At 39.6% G+C, this 17,974-nt stretch overlaps 1 protein-coding gene across 8 annotated transcripts in view; it reads right to left on the bottom strand.

Annotated features, from left to right (window-relative positions):
* Positions 1–5,028: 5,028 nt before the first annotated feature.
* casz1 (castor zinc finger 1) overlaps positions 5,029–17,974 on the bottom strand; it is an 80,956-nt gene continuing 68,010 nt past the window's right edge. For 6 of the 8 annotated variants that reach the window (XM_028451909.1, XM_028451910.1, XM_028451907.1 and 3 more), the window contains 10 exons: positions 17,882–17,945; positions 16,403–16,557; positions 16,042–16,164; positions 15,277–15,597; positions 14,986–15,184; positions 14,133–14,304; positions 11,942–12,090; positions 10,934–11,168; positions 8,325–8,684; positions 5,029–6,493 (listed from right to left, as the gene is read on the bottom strand). In XM_028451909.1, the coding sequence (XP_028307710.1) occupies positions 5,214–6,493; positions 8,325–8,684; positions 10,934–11,168; positions 11,942–12,090; positions 14,133–14,304; positions 14,986–15,184; positions 15,277–15,597; positions 16,042–16,164; positions 16,403–16,557; positions 17,882–17,945 (3,058 nt within the window). In that variant the 3' untranslated portion in view covers positions 5,029–5,213. The remainder of the gene's footprint in view (positions 6,494–8,324; positions 8,685–10,933; positions 11,169–11,941; positions 12,091–14,132; positions 14,305–14,985; positions 15,185–15,276; positions 15,598–16,041; positions 16,165–16,402; positions 16,558–17,881; positions 17,946–17,974) is intronic. The other 2 variants (XM_028451914.1, XM_028451915.1) reach the window with 1 other exon arrangement.

The following is a 17,974-nucleotide window of genomic DNA, read 5'->3' as shown; positions in this document are numbered from 1 at the left end:
AACTGTTGCTCCTGCACACACTGCTTTCACTCTCACTCAACCTGTTCCTGGCACATCAACCGACAGCACGTCAGTGGCGGCTGGTGCACAAACACGCACACCAACACACACACACACACACACACTTAAACACAGGAAGTTGTTTGCAAACAGGAGACAAACCCTTTTGGGTTTTTTTTTTATTTCAAAAACAATGTAGACACTAGCAACACACCCAAAAGTTATTCAGTCACTTTTTTTTTTATTCCACTGGAAGCTTGATATTTGCATTAAACATGCATAAAACAGAAAGAGAACTACAGCACATGAACAGCACTGCATCAGAAGAGAAAGAAGCAAGAAATTCAAGCTACAAAAATTGCTTTATTCGTCTCCTTTTCATATTAAAATGTTCCATAGATGGCTTTTAGTCCAAAGTGCAATACATTTTTACAAAGTCTAAAATGTTGCTCCGTTTACTCAGCATTCTGCGGCTTTCCGATGACATTTTTCCCGGCAGTGGAGATGCGAGTGTTTATTTCCTCTCAGCTTTTTTATGCCGTCCTTTTGACTCTGTTAATTAAAGCAGTAAAACGATCCGTCGTTTCAGCAGCAGGATTTGGAGGTCGTTTCCGTCTGGTTTTTGTGTAATATAATTTTCATTTTGATTCTCTTTTTTTCTGGTAGATTATATACAGGATACCAGCTGGCTGGCAGATGGTGATGCCTTTACCAATGTGTGTTTTTTTTCCTCTTTCTTCTTTTTCCTTTTTTTTAATTAAAAAAACATCACAAGGAATAGAAGGAGGAAGGACAAGAACAGCTGGAGCCCAGGGGACAGAGGCGATAGGCTGACCGCTGTGGGCCATGAGGGGAAGTAGCCTCCATCTAATGGTTTCACAGCAACAAAAAAGTAAACATACTATCAAGAATTTGATAGTTTGCTCCTTTTTACGCTGAGTTTTACCCCAAAAAGTGTGGAACTGGTGACCCCAGCATCAAATATTGTCAATTCCTTTACCTGCGTAGATCTTTGTTTTAACAACCTTCGATTTTGAGGTTGCACAAACGGACACAGGGGTCTCAAACTCAGTTCCTGGAGGGCTGTAGTTCTGCATGGTCTGGATCAGGGATGTCTTATTAACTTATTCTAGTTCAAAGGCCAAACACGGACAGGTTCTATCACAAGTGGGCCGCTGGTTTTAGGCGGGAAAACAAACAATTTCAACAATAATGTGCCCAAGTTTGTACTTCCAGTTATACATTAGACAAAGTATGGAAGGCATCAACAATATATGAGCAATTAGTTATTTATTCATTTACTTATTTATTTATTTATTTTTTAATCAATTTTGTTCTGATTTGGGGAGATTTTGTGGATTGAATTAAGAAAAATTGCATTTTTTTCAACACTGAATTGAAAATTGGTAATTCACACAATGATTAATGTTTTCTCTGTCATTTTCTCTTTCTCCTGGGGCCAAATTGGATACTCTGAAAGGGCCTGATTTGGCCCCCGGGCCATGAGTTTGACACATGTGGTCTAAATCAAAGACTCCCAACCTATGATCCCAGGCCCAAAAATGTCTCAAATCTTCTTTTAGTTGGAATTAGAATAAAAAGATTGCTGGCTGGACTTAAATTTTAAATTTGTTGATTTAATCTCTCACAGAATATTGGCATATATTATTTCTTCTATCAATATGCAGCGATAATTTGGTCCATAAATACATTGTGTTGTTTCAATGTTTGAAAGAACCATTTGATTTTGGTCACAGCTTGTTAATAAACAGGGGATCAAATGCCAAAACATTTGAGAAGCATTGATCAATATATTTACCTGATACAATGCACTTTCATAGAAACTAAAATTCATCCCTCTCTTTTTAACAGAGGGATTCATTGTTGAAAAAGTATTGGTCCAGTTATATTGATTGAATGGTGATTAAGCCAATCAGATATTTGACGAAGCCGCCGAAGGTAAACAAAGAGTTAACAGAGATGAGTAAAGTGTGAGTGGCCAAAAGTGGCAAAAAATGTGGCAAGAAAAGAGTGACAAGTGACTAAAATGGGCCAAAAGTAGTCACGAGTGGTTAAAAAAAAACACTGACTAAAAAGAGGAACCAGGTTGTATGTACTGTACTGTACTGTAATGGCAAGGGTAGCTTAAATGAACAAAATGTCACAAATAATAGTGAAACAGGGCAAAAATGTGGAACAAAAAGAGGCAAATTGTAGGGGAAAAAGGAAAAAACAAGTGATATTTATTGGGCGAAAGCTAGCTTATTTCAATGAAAAGTGGCAAAACAATCATTAAAGAATGACAAAAATTGGATAAAAGGGATTTTTATTGGCAAAAGGAAGCTGAAATCTGAAGAAACAAAAAGGGGCAAAACTGGGACAAAGGATGGTGCAAAATGTAGGGAAAAAACCAAACAGAGAAGTGATATTTATTGGACAAAAAGGTAGCTTATTTATATGAAGTGGCAGGCAAAAAATGGTTAAAGAATCTACAAAAATTGGGAAAAAGTTAAAATCTGAAAAAAACTATTAATTTTTTTTGGAAAAGGGGCAAAAATGGGACAAAGAAAATTGCAGAAGGGGTTCAATAGTTTCCCTCTTTTAAGGTTTTCTGGCAAAAGAATAACTAAAATGAAGACATAAAGAGCCACATGTTGAATACCACTGACTTATTCACAGCTTTGTCATTGTTTTAGTAAATTTATTTCATACAGTAAATACAGTAAAAGGTTGCCCTATCCTTAGAACACCCTCACTTTTAAAATCGCTGCTACACCCCTGGCTGCAGAAGCCTTAATAACAAGCCACACCCACATTAAAGAAGAGAAACTTCTTTAATATCAGGTTCTGCTGCTCTCGAGGAACTGGATTTGTTGCACGTGGAGCCTCAACACCTTTGTGCCCCCCCCCCCCCCCCCCCCCCCCCCAACACCCAACACCCAAAAAAAAGAAAAAAGTCCTCAAGCCGCACTACCACACACTGCATGTGTTCTGTCATTATAATAATAGTTTCTTTATTTTCAACTTTTTACAAATCCTGCTATTTTACATCCTCACAGACTCACACACATGACACACACACACAGAGTGAATTCAAGTGCACTAAAGTCTCCCGGCTCCAACAGTTTAGCTCAGCGAGCGATGAGAAAACAAACCAAAATGTCGCCGCTTTTGCTACAGAGTCCCGGGAGACGGTCGAGTCTGTGAACCAACATGCTCACAGCAAAGTCAATACAAACCAAGCCTCTCAGTTAATGAGAAGAAAAAAAACAAAAGCACGCACACACACACACACACACAAAAATGACAATGAGTGAAATAAATTGATAAATAAACAGAAACGTCACTGAGTAAATTCTGAATACCCAGGAATAAAGTCTGTTACTGCAGATGGTGGAATCTGAACCATTTCTGGTGTCTTTTAATAAATTAAAGTCACACACAAGCAAACTATCATGAGGCTAGTTGACTTTTTACCTTTTTATTATTCATTTCTCCTCTTTAACGTTTTCTTTTTAAAGGAAGCTGTTCATCAAAGAGCATTTTGTTCATATATAGTTAATTTTACAGAGAGAGAGAGAAAATACTGTACAAACCTTTTTTTTCTTCTTCTCAAAACAAAACCTGGAGTAGTATAATCAACACTTCTTTATTTCCTCATTGTGATGGTTTCCATTACCGTTAAAATCAGTGAGTAAAAACCAGAGCATGGTCTGACAGTTATAATTTAGAACTACAGTAAGAGAGCGTTGCAGTCCATTTTAGTGTTTGTTTTTGGGTTTCCTTTTTTCTTAAACCGTCCGATCACAGAAGAAGCAAAAGAAACAAAAAAAACAGTTCATAAATAAATCACAGAACAGCAGTTCTTTTTCACACTAACATCTATTTGTGCATCAAAGCAAAAGTGAACTAAAACAACATCTTTAAAGCAAATTCCCTGTTCAAAGTTATATATCATTCTTTTACTTTTTTTTTTTGTTTTATTATCCGACGGTAAAAATTAACCTAAAAAGTGCAATAACACCCTAAAAATGTTTTCTCATCAGAAGGTCACATAAATATTAAATAAAAACCGTTACAATAGGAGCTCAACCACAGCCATAGTCAATGGAAAACAAAAAATGCTGTCGAGACATTTCCCGTCTGTACATTTTTTTTTTATCACAACACACTCTCCTGTCATTTCCCCCGTTATGGCCCCGCCCCTGGCCCCGCCCTCTCAACTGATGACTCATCATTCATCCAACCCACCCCCCAACCCCCCGATCATCACATCTTTACATCGATCGATTAGCATCTCACTGAACAAAGAGAAAAAAAATGATGCTTTAATGCAAATGGTAACAAAAATAATTTTAAATATGATCATGAGATCTTATTCGGTTTCTTTTTTGTTTTTGTTTTTTTTTTTTATTGTCCTAGTTTTGCTAAAACAAAAGTGCAGCGTTCACGCACAAACTTGATCCCCCTCCCACAGACGGAGGAGGGAGCAGTGGGTAAAAAAAAAAATGACAGGGCAAAGCTTGGTTGCAGTGCTACGTGAACTGAATGTTGGAGAGAAGTTACTGGTCCATTTCACATACGCATGTCGCAGAAAATGGAGAAAAACACACTGAAGAGACAGCGAGTGTTACCCCTGCTCTCTCTCCGCTAACAATGATTATAATTATTATTATCGACCAAACTGACGGGAAAACATCCCAGTTCCCCTTCCGTAGTGATTCATGTTTGTTTTTCACATATTCACGACCGTCCGTTTCCTTTTTATACATTTTCATTCATTCACACAGGCATACACAGTTCTATATAGAGATTTTGTTTTTGTTTTTCTAACATGTTTTTTTTTTTCCACACACAAAAAAAAACGTGAGAAACAAAATAATAAATTAAAGTCAAACATGCACGCACACAAAAAAGACTGATGTGTAGTAAAATGCTTTACATTGCTGCCCGAGAAGTAAAACGGGGCCTAAATCTGTGTCTTCGTTCATACATTTAATGCATAATTGAATTAATAATGTTGGTCACCTTGTAAACATTGTCATGAATCATTTCAGGCCATCATTTTCTTCTCCACGGTGGTGTTGGTTGGTGTTTTTTTTTAAAATGTTGTCCAAAGTCTCTAAACGTGATAAATGAGGCCACTTTTGTTTTTGTTTATTCATAGTACACAGGGTTTCTCTGCAGTTGCTACAGTCACAGTTTCTTTATTCTTATGGGTCAGTGTCTTGTTTTTCCAGTTGGGAAGTATCAGTGTGGTTAACGGAAGCATCAAAACTGCCATTGTCCTTGTTGTCGCCGTCCGGTTCCGCCGTCGAATCATCGTTTGAGTCAGAATTGAGGTCGTCCTCTGCCTCCTCCCCTTCCTCTTCCTCCTCCTCGTCGTCCTCGTCTTCCATGTGTCCCTCGTCCTCTGCCGACATGTCATCGTCGGCCTCTCCGGACGTCCCCGTGGTGTCGTCCTGAAGGGTCCCCGGTGGGGTGTCGTGGTTGTTGTGGCCCGATCGAGCCGTGTCGTGCTGCATTTTCTTGCTGAGGTCCAGAGAGTCGTTGAGGCCGAGACCCGCCGCGTTCTTCAGGAAGAACAGGGAGCTGCTGGTGTCGGTGCCCAGGTTCAGGGAGTTGTCCAGGCTGATGGAGGACGGTGGGTACGGTGAGTGGTTGTAGTCGGAAGCGATAGCAGCGGTTGAGTAAAGCATAGAAGGAGGGGCGCTGCTGTTCATGTTGTGGGACATCCCGAGGAAGCCACCAGGGGAGGAAGTGGAGAAACTCAGGGAGGACGGAGGGACCGCAGCCACATTTCCTCCCAGGTGGTGCGCCCCTTCTTGTTTAGGGGAGATGGAAGGAAGTTCGCCACGCTCCTGCTTCTCATGTTTCCTCTTGTGGGAGTCCATCTGCGACATGCCCACGACCGTGTGCTTACACTCGGGGAAGGTGCAGTGAAAGTGCGAACACTTGAGCTTATATTTGCAGTCGGGAACTTCGCAGTCGACGCTGGAGCTGAACTGGCAGAATCCAGCGGCGCTGATCACGTCTTGCTTGCCGTGGTGCTTGCGGTGGGCCGTTACTTTGGTGCTGTCGGTGCAGCGGAAGCCACAGCGCAGACAGTGGAAGTGGGTGCTGTTACCCGAAAACTGGCAGTCTGGGAAGTTGCAGCTGAGCGACGACTTGAAGCGTTTGAAGTCGTCCAGGACCAGGTTGTCCACGCGGTCGTGGTGCTGCGCGTGCTTGTACATGTGCGTGCGACCGCAGAACTTATAGCCGCAGTTCTCCCGGGTGCAGTGGTAGTGGGTGACCTTCAGGGAGAACTGGCAGCTGGAGTCCTTGCAGTTCTCGTACAGGTCGTAACGCCTGAAGCCCTCCAGCATCATCCCCTCGTCCAGCATCTTACGCGAAGATGGAGTCTTGCGACGCTTGCCAAATGGCGACATGTCTTCGATGATCCAAAAGCGCTTCTTTGCACCAGTGGCGGTGGGAATGGAGATGGTGTTTCCTAAAAAAACCACAAGAATGGACATTAAAGAACAACCCGCTGAATCAGAACGTAAAAACCCACAAAGTGCAAACCAAAGCCTGTCCTGGTGGTATCTCTAATGTCCAACATCACTCAGCAGGAGTGCTTCAAAGCTGAGTAAGCAAAAAAGAGCCGCAAGTTTTTTAATTTGTAATTCCCAGAATGATTAAAGAAGAAAGGAAATGATAGATTAACTGTTGGACATGACACTTTTACAGGGTGTCTCCAGCCTGCGTACAAAGGCGGAACTGTGAGTCTTAACCAACCCTCTTATCTCCATGTTGTTTTATGAGGTTCACCCACGTTTTGCAACACCCTGGGGTCACTGTTAATGATGTGATCCCCGTTCAGTGAGACAGAAAGCAGTGAGCCTCGATAAAACTTGAGGCGTGATTAAAATGAGGGAGTGCTGATGCAGTCTTGGTAATGGATGCTAAACAAGGCCCAGGCTTTGTGGAGCAAGTGCCACGTTTAATGCTCCCTCTGTCTAACCTTTTTCTAGTTGTGACCCCATTTTTTATTAAACATTTCTGGTGACTTTTTTTCTCTAAAATTCATTTTTTAACATGCTTATTATACTGTGTTACAAATACAGAATGGCCAGGATTAGTGCACAAAGCGGCAATATGTGCAATTTATTTGAACGAGATTTATATTTGGAAAAAAGTGAAAGTATAGAATACAGTTATTTGAGATTGTGTGTGATATTTTAATTTAAAAAAAGAATAATCATTTTATAATATTTAAGCTATTTGAGCTTTCAGACTCTTCCTGCACTGTATCTAATTCTGTTTTTTTAATTGTGCAAAACAAATAAACACAATTTTTTTTTTTAATTATTACTAGACATTTCAGGCAACCCCATTTTATTTCCAGGTGAACCCACAAGGTTGAAAAATGAATGTATAAATAAAGACATAAGTGACGCAAATGAACACACATTCTACCTGAACAACTTTAAGCATGCATTGTGAAACACTTTAGGATTGCTCTCATTTTGCTCACTAAACAGCCTCTAAAAAATATTTATTTATTCATTTATTTATGATTGATGATTTGAACTATGTCTAAAATTGAAATAAAGTGAAAGTATAGAATGCAGCTGTTTGAGATAGTGTGTGGTGTTTTCATTTATTATTATTTTCTCATATGTACTGTATATAATATTTAAGTTATTTCTTATGCCTCTTCCTGCACTGTATCTATTTCAGTTAAATTATGTATTGTTTTTTTAATTGTGCAAAATAGATAAACACCAAAAAAATATATAAATACAGTTTAAATATATATATTTTATCATTACTAGACATTTCATTGCACTACTTGCATATATGTGTATATATGTTCATATCAATCCTTTATTATTATCATTATTATTATTATTATTATTATTATTATTATTATTATTATTATTATTTTCATTATACTGTTTTTGGTTTGTTTTTCGCACCATCTACCAAGTCACATTCCTCGTATTGTTTTAAACTTTACATGGCCAATAAAACTTTTCTGATTCTGATTTCAGGCGAGCCCACATGGGATCACGATCCCAAGGTTGAAAAATCTAAATCCTCCTGACACTGAGTGAAACTATAAACAATGACATAAGTGAAGCAAATGAACACATTTTTCACTATAACAACTTTAAGCATGCATTGTGAAACACTTTAGTATTGCTCTCTTTCTGCTCTCTGAACAGCCTCTAACATCCTGCAGAGAAAGGTTGGCTCACACAGTTAAACGTTGCACAGGACTCAGTAGTAATGGAGAGTGACAGCTGCAGTGTTGGTTTTGCGCCGGTTATAAGTACCTGCAGCATCCTGCACTATAGGGACGTCATTTTTAACTGGAGACGGAGTGGCAATGATGGGGCTGAAAGCTGGTGTGTTGGTTGGCATGACAACACTCCGAGTGGCTCCCAGAGAGGCGCTGAGCAGAGAGTATGACAGACAGGATGGAGAGAGGAGGTATGGGAGCGAGGGAAGAGGAGGTCGGAGTAGAGCAGGGGAGAGGGATGGGACCTGGGACTGCAGGCCAGGCTGAGGAGCTGAGTGTGGAGGTGGAGGAAAAGGAAGAGGAAGAGGAAGAGGTGGAGGAGTACAGGAGGAGGAAGAAGAAGGTGCGTTTTGAGTTGCACTAGTGTCAGCAGGGGTGGTGGGGCAGCCTTGTCCTGGAGAGACAGGTTGACCACAGGCAAGAGAGGGAACACACACACACACACACGCACACACACACACACACGCACACACACACACACGCACACACACGCACACACACACACACACAGAAGGATGGGAGGTAAAAAAGAAGGGAAAGATAAAAGATAAGAGAATGATACAAAATGAGGCCCATTCAAGACAAGTAACCCCCAAAACAACAACGATGACAGCAGTGAATACAACGTGTTGAAATGTGAAAACAGAGATTCAGAGAAATATCGGTGAAGCATTCTTTTATAATAATAATATTCTATTCTCAGGGTGTCAAACTCATTTTAGTTCAGGGGCCAAATAAGGAGTAGTTTGATCTCAAGTGGGCCACAGATTTTTCTTTTTTGAGGGAAAAACAAGTAATTTTAACATTATTGTGCTCTAGTTTACACGTCTACGTATACATAAAATACTAAATAGGTAAGAAACTGACTAAATCCAAGCAATATGTGACAGATATCAATCCCAACAGGATCTTTACTTTAAATTTCCTAGATTTTGGGAGCAATTTCTATTTAATAAAGGGAAATATTATGTCATAATTTAAGGAAAACTTAAGTTTTTTCAACTTTTAACGTTACAGGAAAAACTGTGTTTCATTTACACAATGATTCATGTTTTCTCTGTCATTTTCATGTTCTCCTGCAGGCCAAATTGGATGCTCCAAAGGGCCGAATTTGTCCCCCGGGCCATGAGTTCAGAGGCCAATAATGGAACAGTTTGATCTCAAGTGGGCCACAGAGTATTTTAGAAAAAACGGGTAATATCAACATTATTGGGCTCTAGTTTGCACTTCTACATATACATGAAAAACTAAATAGGAAAGAAAGTGACAGATATCAGTCCTAACAGAATCTTTACTAACATTTCCTAGATTTTGTGACCAATTTCTATTTAATAAAGGGAAATATTATGTCATAATTTAAGGACATTTTAAGGATTTTGTAAGAACGTTAAAAATGACAACAATTGCAGGGAAAACTGTGAGCCCGTGCAAATATTACAGAGTTTCATTTACACAGTGATTCATGTTTTCTCTGTGATTTTTACTTTCTCCTGCGAGCCAAATTGGATGCTGTAAAGGGCAAAATTTGTCGTGTGAGTTTGACACATTAGTTCAGTTTTAAAAGATAAGATTATGTCTTTTCTTTGTCTTAATCGTACAACTCAAGGTGTCTCAAGAAAGAAAATGCCGTAAAGTACATAGAATGCAGTAACTCATAACACTGAGTTTTAATGAGGATGACAAGGCAAACAATTCCCCAACAAAAGAACACAGCTTTGTCATCAAACTCATATAGTGAGACTGTGAGGACTGAATCATGAGAGCCGTGACTGATGATGAATGAATGAAAGGACAGGGAGTCGCTGCCTTTTCTGGGTAAACTAGGTGAATTTGGATTGAGTGATGAATTTAATGTCAGGATGAAAAGCTTCAATTCGCCTCAGGCTGAACCAGGGTTGTGGTCAATTATAATTGTAATCGTGTAATTGATAATAACAATTATGAATGTAGTTAGAAAAATATGTTGTTACTGAAATCAAAATTAAATTGTAATTGAGTTTAGATAATTGACTTTGTAATTGCAATTGGCAGAGAAATTCTATAAAAACTGTCATTTGAAATTCAAACATAAATCTGTGGGACCATGTTACAGTTCTATGGCTTACACATACATAGTTAACAATTATCAAAACATGTTTCATATCAAATATCACTATCATTTCACCCGTTAGAAAATAAAATAAATAAATCAAGGGATATACTGACAAAAAAGACTGACGCCCACACAGAAAATATTAATACCAATATGTTCATGGATAAGGAACCATAACAAGGTAAGAGATGAAAAACAAATTAAATTTTTGTGTATTTTACAGCTGTGTTAAGACATGGGTCCAAATCGGCCCGTGCTAACAGAAAGCTAACACAAGTGGAAGGTTTTGGTTTATAGGCTTATTTATTAAAGGCTCAGTAATTGTGATTTTTTTTAATTGAAGTAATTGTAATTGTAATTGTAATTGAGAATGTAATTGTAATCGACTTTCAAGGGGAAAATAATAATTGTAATATAATCTTAATTAATGAATTAATCATAACTGAGTTGTAAATGGACATGGATAATTGAAGACATAATTGTAATTGAAAAATGTAATTGACCCCAACCCTGTACTGAACACGTCGCTGAGCTGTGTGCTGGCGTCTCACCTGCGGGGGAGCTGTCGTTTCCCACAGGTGTGCTGGTGCAGCTTCGGTCCTGGGTGGAGGACTCAGAGGAGAGGCCCAGTGGGCTCCCCCCTCCACCCATGTAGTCCATGTAGTCGTCAGTCTCCTCCATGGTGGTGGAGGAGAAGTTGGAGTTGGGACCCGGCTGGTTTCCCATTAGCCCTGATGCCATTCCAGATGTATGCTGATGCATCTCATCTGCCCTCTGGCCCATAACCTGCAAAACAAACAACTGTTATTGTACAGAAACAGGTGAAACACATACTTTGCGTTATAAAAGTGTTATTAATGCAGGTGTTGGCTCTTGGCGTGCAACCAAGCATGTCTCAATACGTCAGAGGTATTTTAAGGAGAATGAACAATGTTCTTTATACTGTTGTTTTTTTAATGACAGCCTTCGTATAATGACAGAGGACGAGAAAATCCGCATGTTTCAGTTTGTGTGTTGTAAAACACAAAGCACAGCAAAGGTTAGGTAAGGAAACGGCGAAAACTCCACTGCAAAAATGTTCTTTAGAAGAATGACACAAGGTTTATGTCATTGAGTGGTATGACAGGATATGAGTGATACTCTCTTCTTTAAACACAGAAGTACAAACCACCAACCTGGTTGTCTTTCTCTTAATCTGACTCACTAAACAGGAAACAACAACAGATGAAAAAAAAAAAACACACAAAAAAAGATTCTATACATTTTTAAGTTTTGCCTGCAGTGTTATTTTGTGGCAAGATTTTCTTTCATTTAATGAAATATGTTTAAGGAATTTAAAGCATGACTTACAGGCAATCAAATAAAAGGAAGAGCGAGAAAAAGAAAACAATGCACACCTGCTATATAATTTTCTGATTAAAAGGGCGGCTTCTGTGTTAGCGTGCGTTTCATTATATTGTTTAACACCTGTAATAGTTCAGGGAGGCGTTGACGGTTATTTTTCACATAATTATGTCTTTAAGTGCAGCGTCCACGTGTCACAGCCATTTCATGCATACCTGGGATGGTACTCTGTCAAAGTTCTTCCCCAGCATCCGCCTCATGTGTTTGCGGGCATGAGATGTCATCTGGTGCTTGAGCAAGAAGGAGAACTGGCAAGCCTCACGTATACAATGGAAGTGGCTGTTGACCTGGTTGTACTTGCAACCTGCGACAAAACAGAAGCAGCTGAAATGTTTTGCGGCCCCTGATCAGTTGGTTGTGATCGGATTAAACAGAATATGGAATATTTTTAAGACTTTTAAAAAATGCATGATTGATATAACTCTAACAGCGGTGGGATTGAGTTTCAGGGTGTTTTGGAGTGTACATGGAGGAGGAATATTAGATCACTTTGGCCTCACACTGAGCAAGTAAAGCCTTCTGTGCGCTAAACCTGTGGAGCTCTTTTATTACTCTGACATGCTTTATTCAATTAAGAATTTACATAAATAAATTCTCATTTTCTGTGGGCCAATAATGCACACACCCCTGCAAACCAAAGTAAATATACAATTATTAGCATATTAAATTCATTTTTCAAAGTATGTCCATTGTCATTTTTCTTTTGTTCTCGCTGCGATGCTCTCTGCTGCTTTTTTCTGCCCATTCTTTTCTCCCCATTTTTACACTGTTGTATAATTGCTTTATGATTTCAAATTAAATGAAGGATCTGTTTTGTGCCTGTTAATCAAATACCATTATATAAAAGCAGGCTGAAATAATTGAAAGAGTAACATGCTGGGCAGGTGCTAGCATGTCAGTAACCATGGCACCCGGTTTAGGAGAAAAACACGTGTGTGTCATCACATAGCTTCTGCGCACACAATGTTTTAAACACGCCAAGTTGAGCAAATAACAGTAACCTCTGTGACACGGAGGCCCCTTTGTGAGACAGAAACCAGGTAACATCATCGGCCGCGTTCAGTTTAATGTTGCTGCCATGGATACTGGCAAGCCATCAATTCTTTATGACTGGAGAGTGAGCGATGGTAATCCTCTCTGTTTTCCCCCCCGTAGCCCAAACAATACAGTTGGCAGATCAGGCCGGGGACAAAAAACAGCTGTTTAGGGCTCGGTTTTGTTTGCTTTGTCTCTGTGCTCTGAAAAGCTTGTGTAACTGCCTAAAAAAAAACAGATCACTTCTAATTCATTTCTGTGTGATGGCAGCGGTGACTGTGAGGCACAGCTTCACAACACAAACAGGCTAAACCAGACAAGCCAGATAATTAACAAACACAAACCTAATTGCTCATTTCTGACAGGGGCAGAAGCAAGAAGAAAACAACCTGGATGTGATTGCCCTCTTTGACATTATTGCTCGTATCGTAAGGGCGAGACTACCTTTGGGATTTCAGATGCCATTGTGAATATGCAAAATTGCAGCAACAAAAGCTGCGAGAGGGACTTGTTTCATGGCTCTTAAACCACACACAATGCACAACACTGTGTTTGCAAACACCGGCCTCTGTTCTTTTGTACAACAGCCAATACATATCAGCCCCTATGTTAGACAGTGTAATGCTGCGTTCACACCGAATGCAGCGCAAATTCTCGTGATACTGGCACCGCGCGAATGCTTCCACTGGATCAGAAAACGTTTACCCCATTTTCGCTTCATATGCGCGTCTGAAGCAAAAATAAAAAAAACGCCAGTCAGACTCCATTTGTTTTCACCATCAACTATGGAGGACCTCCAGTAAAATCGCTGCTCTTTACCTTCTGTGGAAGCTGAAGAGCTTCCACAGAAGGTACGTATCTACGTATCGTAGAGCTCCGGGTAGTTACACACCGCCACGATTACTTCTCCTCCATGCTAAAATGGGTGTAAAGACCGGTTTCCGCGTCATTGACAACAAAGACTCTGATTGGCTTTTGCCTGCGTGTCACGCAAAATATTCACTAAAGTTCAATATTCCAACTCACGCGAATGACGAATGTCACGAAAAAACGGGAGTGCGCATGCAGCGGCCAACGCTCTTGCTGCGCGGATCAAACCACGCTGACCAACAGAATAAGAATTTGCCTTTTGCCACATCTTCCCATTGACTTTGTATGTAATCTGGTCACGCTAACATTTTGCGCCGCGTCCGATGTAAACGCAACATAACATTTCTCTGAAGGCCAAATGACCAGAAATGGTTTCTGTTCAATTTTAAAATTGAAAAAAAAAATCATTCCAGAATCAGAAGCTTTTATTATCGTTCTTACCCATTCTTCCACACTCCTCCCTCTTGGTGAAGTACTTGAAGCCATTGGCCGCTCTGCGCTCTGCCTTCTCGTGCTTCTTGACGTGCCACGGCAGCTTTGTGGTGATGTTAGTGACAAAGAAGCAGCCGGGTCGGAGACAGTGATAGTGGCCCCTCAATCTGAACTCGCAGTGCTGTAGTGGATACACACAGGTTTCCAATTGCATAACTTAGATGTGGTCACAGTGTTTGATTTCATCCCTTTAGTCTATTTCTTTTATTTTTGGAGCATTTACTTCCCACAGACACTGTTCCTGTCTAACATGTCTGTACACCTTTATCTGTTTGTGAAATAAGATCTACGGTACTTAGTACAAGAGATGAAGACTAAAGGGAGAGGAGAGAAAGAATCTTGGGGGGGTGGTGGGGTGTGGTGTGGTGGGGGGACTGTTCGTGAGAGGGGTGATTTTCGACACATTAATGAATTCATTTAAACCGTTTTCCAAATACGGGCTCATGAGAGCAGGCAAGAGCTGCCATTTAGGTTTCATTTGCCAAGCATTCCCCTGATTTTTGCCCTATTCCAGACAGCCTTGTTTACTGTGCAAGTGACAATGATTTATTGGGTAATATCAGCTAAATTGGCCTTTTCTGAGAGGGGAATGCGGCAGTCAAAATGACATCATTGACATATAAACAGGCATTACTGGGGTGAGTCGACTGTCTTTTTCACAAAGATGGAAGACGGGGAGCAGTGGTTGTGAAAGCCTTGAGTCAAATAAGCTCAAATATGGGTCTAATAGATAGCATACTTTGTGTTGATAAACCTCAGGGAGAAAACAGAATATGATTCAGCTCCTGGCTAAGTTTCTCACCTGGTTGGGACAGAGACATTGGAGAGAGTAGTATGAAAACTGGTCTCGAACATTGACCAGGTTGTTGTTGGGGTTGATGTGGTCCAAACAGTGGGACTCAGCCTTTCCAGAGGTCTTGCAAACATATTTGCAGTTGCCAAACAAGCAGTGGAAATGGAACTTGTTTGAGTATTTGCAGTCAGTCGCCAAGCAGGGATCACTGAAAGGGATCAATGAAAGATGTAGTTTAGACTTGTTGTATGAGATGTTCCACGTTCTGCTGCGTGCAATACCAAAAAAGGTTGTACGTACTTTTCTTGAAACTGCAGAAAACCTGGCTTGACTTGTGGCTTAGCGTTTTCTAAAGAGGTGGTAGCCACGGAAGAGTTTGCCGGTAGGTTGGGCATGGAAGCCGACACCTGAGGGATGCTGCCCGTCAGCTGCTTCCAGGCCAGTAAGGATGGAGGGGGAGAGCTGTAACCTCCAGATGAAGTAAGATGTGCCACATCCATGGTGGGGTTTTTGGCCATAGAGACGGGAGTCACAAGCTGCACAGGTGCCCCATCGCCGGACTCTTTGCTCTCACCAAACAGAGGCTCAGATTTCCCTTTCATGGTGGCTCGAAGATGAAAGCTGGACATGATTACACAAAGTCATTTTAACTCATCTATTCTTTTTTTTTTTTTTAATCTTTAATCGTAATCTTATATCAGGAAGTGCTGGGTGTAGAAACTGATCACTCCATTGAAAATATATATGTTAGTAACAGTTTACTTGAAGTTTTATACATTATGCTGTCATTATCTGTCATTATGAATGACAAGGTGTGCATGAATAAGCTGTCATTAAGTGTTGTTTGCTAAATTACGACACCTTTGGAGCTATGTTGGCAATTTTTGGGTTAGGTGGCAGGATCTAGTGGGGTTGTAGTTCAGGGTTAGGGTAACAAACAAGACTTGATGACAGCCTTCATGACACCTTATTCATGCTAATGACAGTGCAATGTCAGCCTTTATGTATAGAACTAAAACAAGTGTTACCTATATTTTTCCTAAATTACAAAACTTATAAACTCACCTTGCATGTTTAATGGCCCCATCCACAGTGCTGAAAAGTGCACCACAGTCTTCTACCAGGCAGTGAAAGTGGACTTTCTGAAGAAAGTCACACTGAGCCTCGCAGAAGTCGTCAGTGTCAAACCTTCACATAAAAACATATGTGGAGTGGTAAATTTGACAGCTCTATAACACTAATAAAAAACAGGGATTTGAACTCCTCTATGAAAAACTGCACTTCCAGGTTCGTTCTACTGTAAGACTATATACACTATGTATGAAAAAGTTTTCACATCAACAACAAACTATAGTAACATGTCGTCATATTTGTATATCCTGACTTAAAATCAATCAAAAGGTGTAGTTGCATGAATTCAGTTTACCTGCGGAGGTATGTCCTCCATATTTCATTGGGTTTTTCTGCCAGGGGCCTCTTGAGCACTCGACTTAGATGCTGGGTAGCCTCAGCGACGTCGCCGCAATGACCTGCATCTAGTTCTGCCTTCATGTTCATGGCATTGAAGAGGGCGGGGTTTATCTGTTTAACACCAAACGACCAGCCGCAGAGTTAGACACTCAAAGATAAGCTAGGCACTTGATTATGTTACTGTAGGTGTGTGAACAACAGGGTTGGGGTTAATTACGATAACCTGACCAGCATTTTTTACAATTACAATTGTTTTCCCCCCTGAAATCAATTACAATTACATTCTCAATTGTTACTGTTCAATTACAAGCCTTTAATAAATAACATTATGAAACGTAACCTTCCTCTTGTGTTAGCTTTCTGTTAGCATCTCTTATGATAAGCTTTTTAAATCAGCTGTAAAATACACTAAAAAACATTATCTGTCATTTAATTTGTTTTTCAACTTTTGGTTACCTTATTAGGCTTCCTAATTAATGAAAATAATTGACATTAATATTGTTGGTGTGGGCGTCTGAATCATTTTTGTGTCTGTATACCCCTCGACTAAACTTAAGTAAAATGATCCTCCAGAGAACTAACAGGTAAACTTGGTATGAAACATATTTTAATAATTGTTAACTACGTATGTGTATTGTGTAAGTCATAGAACTGTAACATGGTTCTATAGGTTCGTGTTTAATTAAATTGTTAATGACAGTTTTCATAGAATATTCATGCCAATTATAATTACTAAGTCAATAATCTGAACCTAATTACAATTCAATTACAAAAGCAACAGATTTTTCAGTTACGATTAAAATTATACTTACATCATAATTGTAATTCATTACATTATAATTAAGCCTGGGTTTAACATTGTTACTGTAAGGCTTTTCAGAGTAGGGTTGAAAAAGGCACGTATTCGCTGATGATTCGTGTTAGAAAAATTCGCTGCCATTACATCATCAATAATATCTGGATCAGCAAGCACATTTATATCAGTCAGATAACATAATATGACTAATAGAGTGCCCGTTTTAATGTGAGACAAAACGTGCATACATTTAAATTTACATACGCCAACATAACAGAAAATGAGATCTGTGCCGCCATAATTTTTTTTTCACTTCAGACTTTTTAATGAAAATAATTTATAAACTCTGTAAATAATTGTAGAGTGAGGTGGGGAAAGTGAAAGTATAAAGGACGAGAAAAAAACAGCTCATCAAAAACAAACATCTCTATATATATTATCTGGCATGGCACCCAGCTATTACTTCATTATATTAATTTGTGAGAGGTGCAGTGAAAATTACACTGTATGAAAAATGGCAGGAAAATTTAAATGATACAAACTCATCTTATTAGTGGTGAAACATGAAAAAACAAACAGGCCCCTCCTTGTCCTGCTAATTTGTCTTGGGATGAAAGGCGTTTGATGGATGGATCTTACCTTATTCATAAGCGAGGATAAAAGAGATGTATTCCCTGGTACAGGGTGTCCGTTTGATTCATTACTGGAACAAGCAAAATGAACAATGTTTAG

This window comes from Gouania willdenowi, chromosome 7 (assembly GCF_900634775.1).
Source record: "Gouania willdenowi chromosome 7, fGouWil2.1, whole genome shotgun sequence".
Classification (NCBI taxonomy): Eukaryota; Metazoa; Chordata; class Actinopteri; order Blenniiformes; family Gobiesocidae; genus Gouania; species Gouania willdenowi.
Note: the sequence above shows the minus strand (reverse complement) of the source record. Positions and strands in the feature narration are given on the sequence as shown.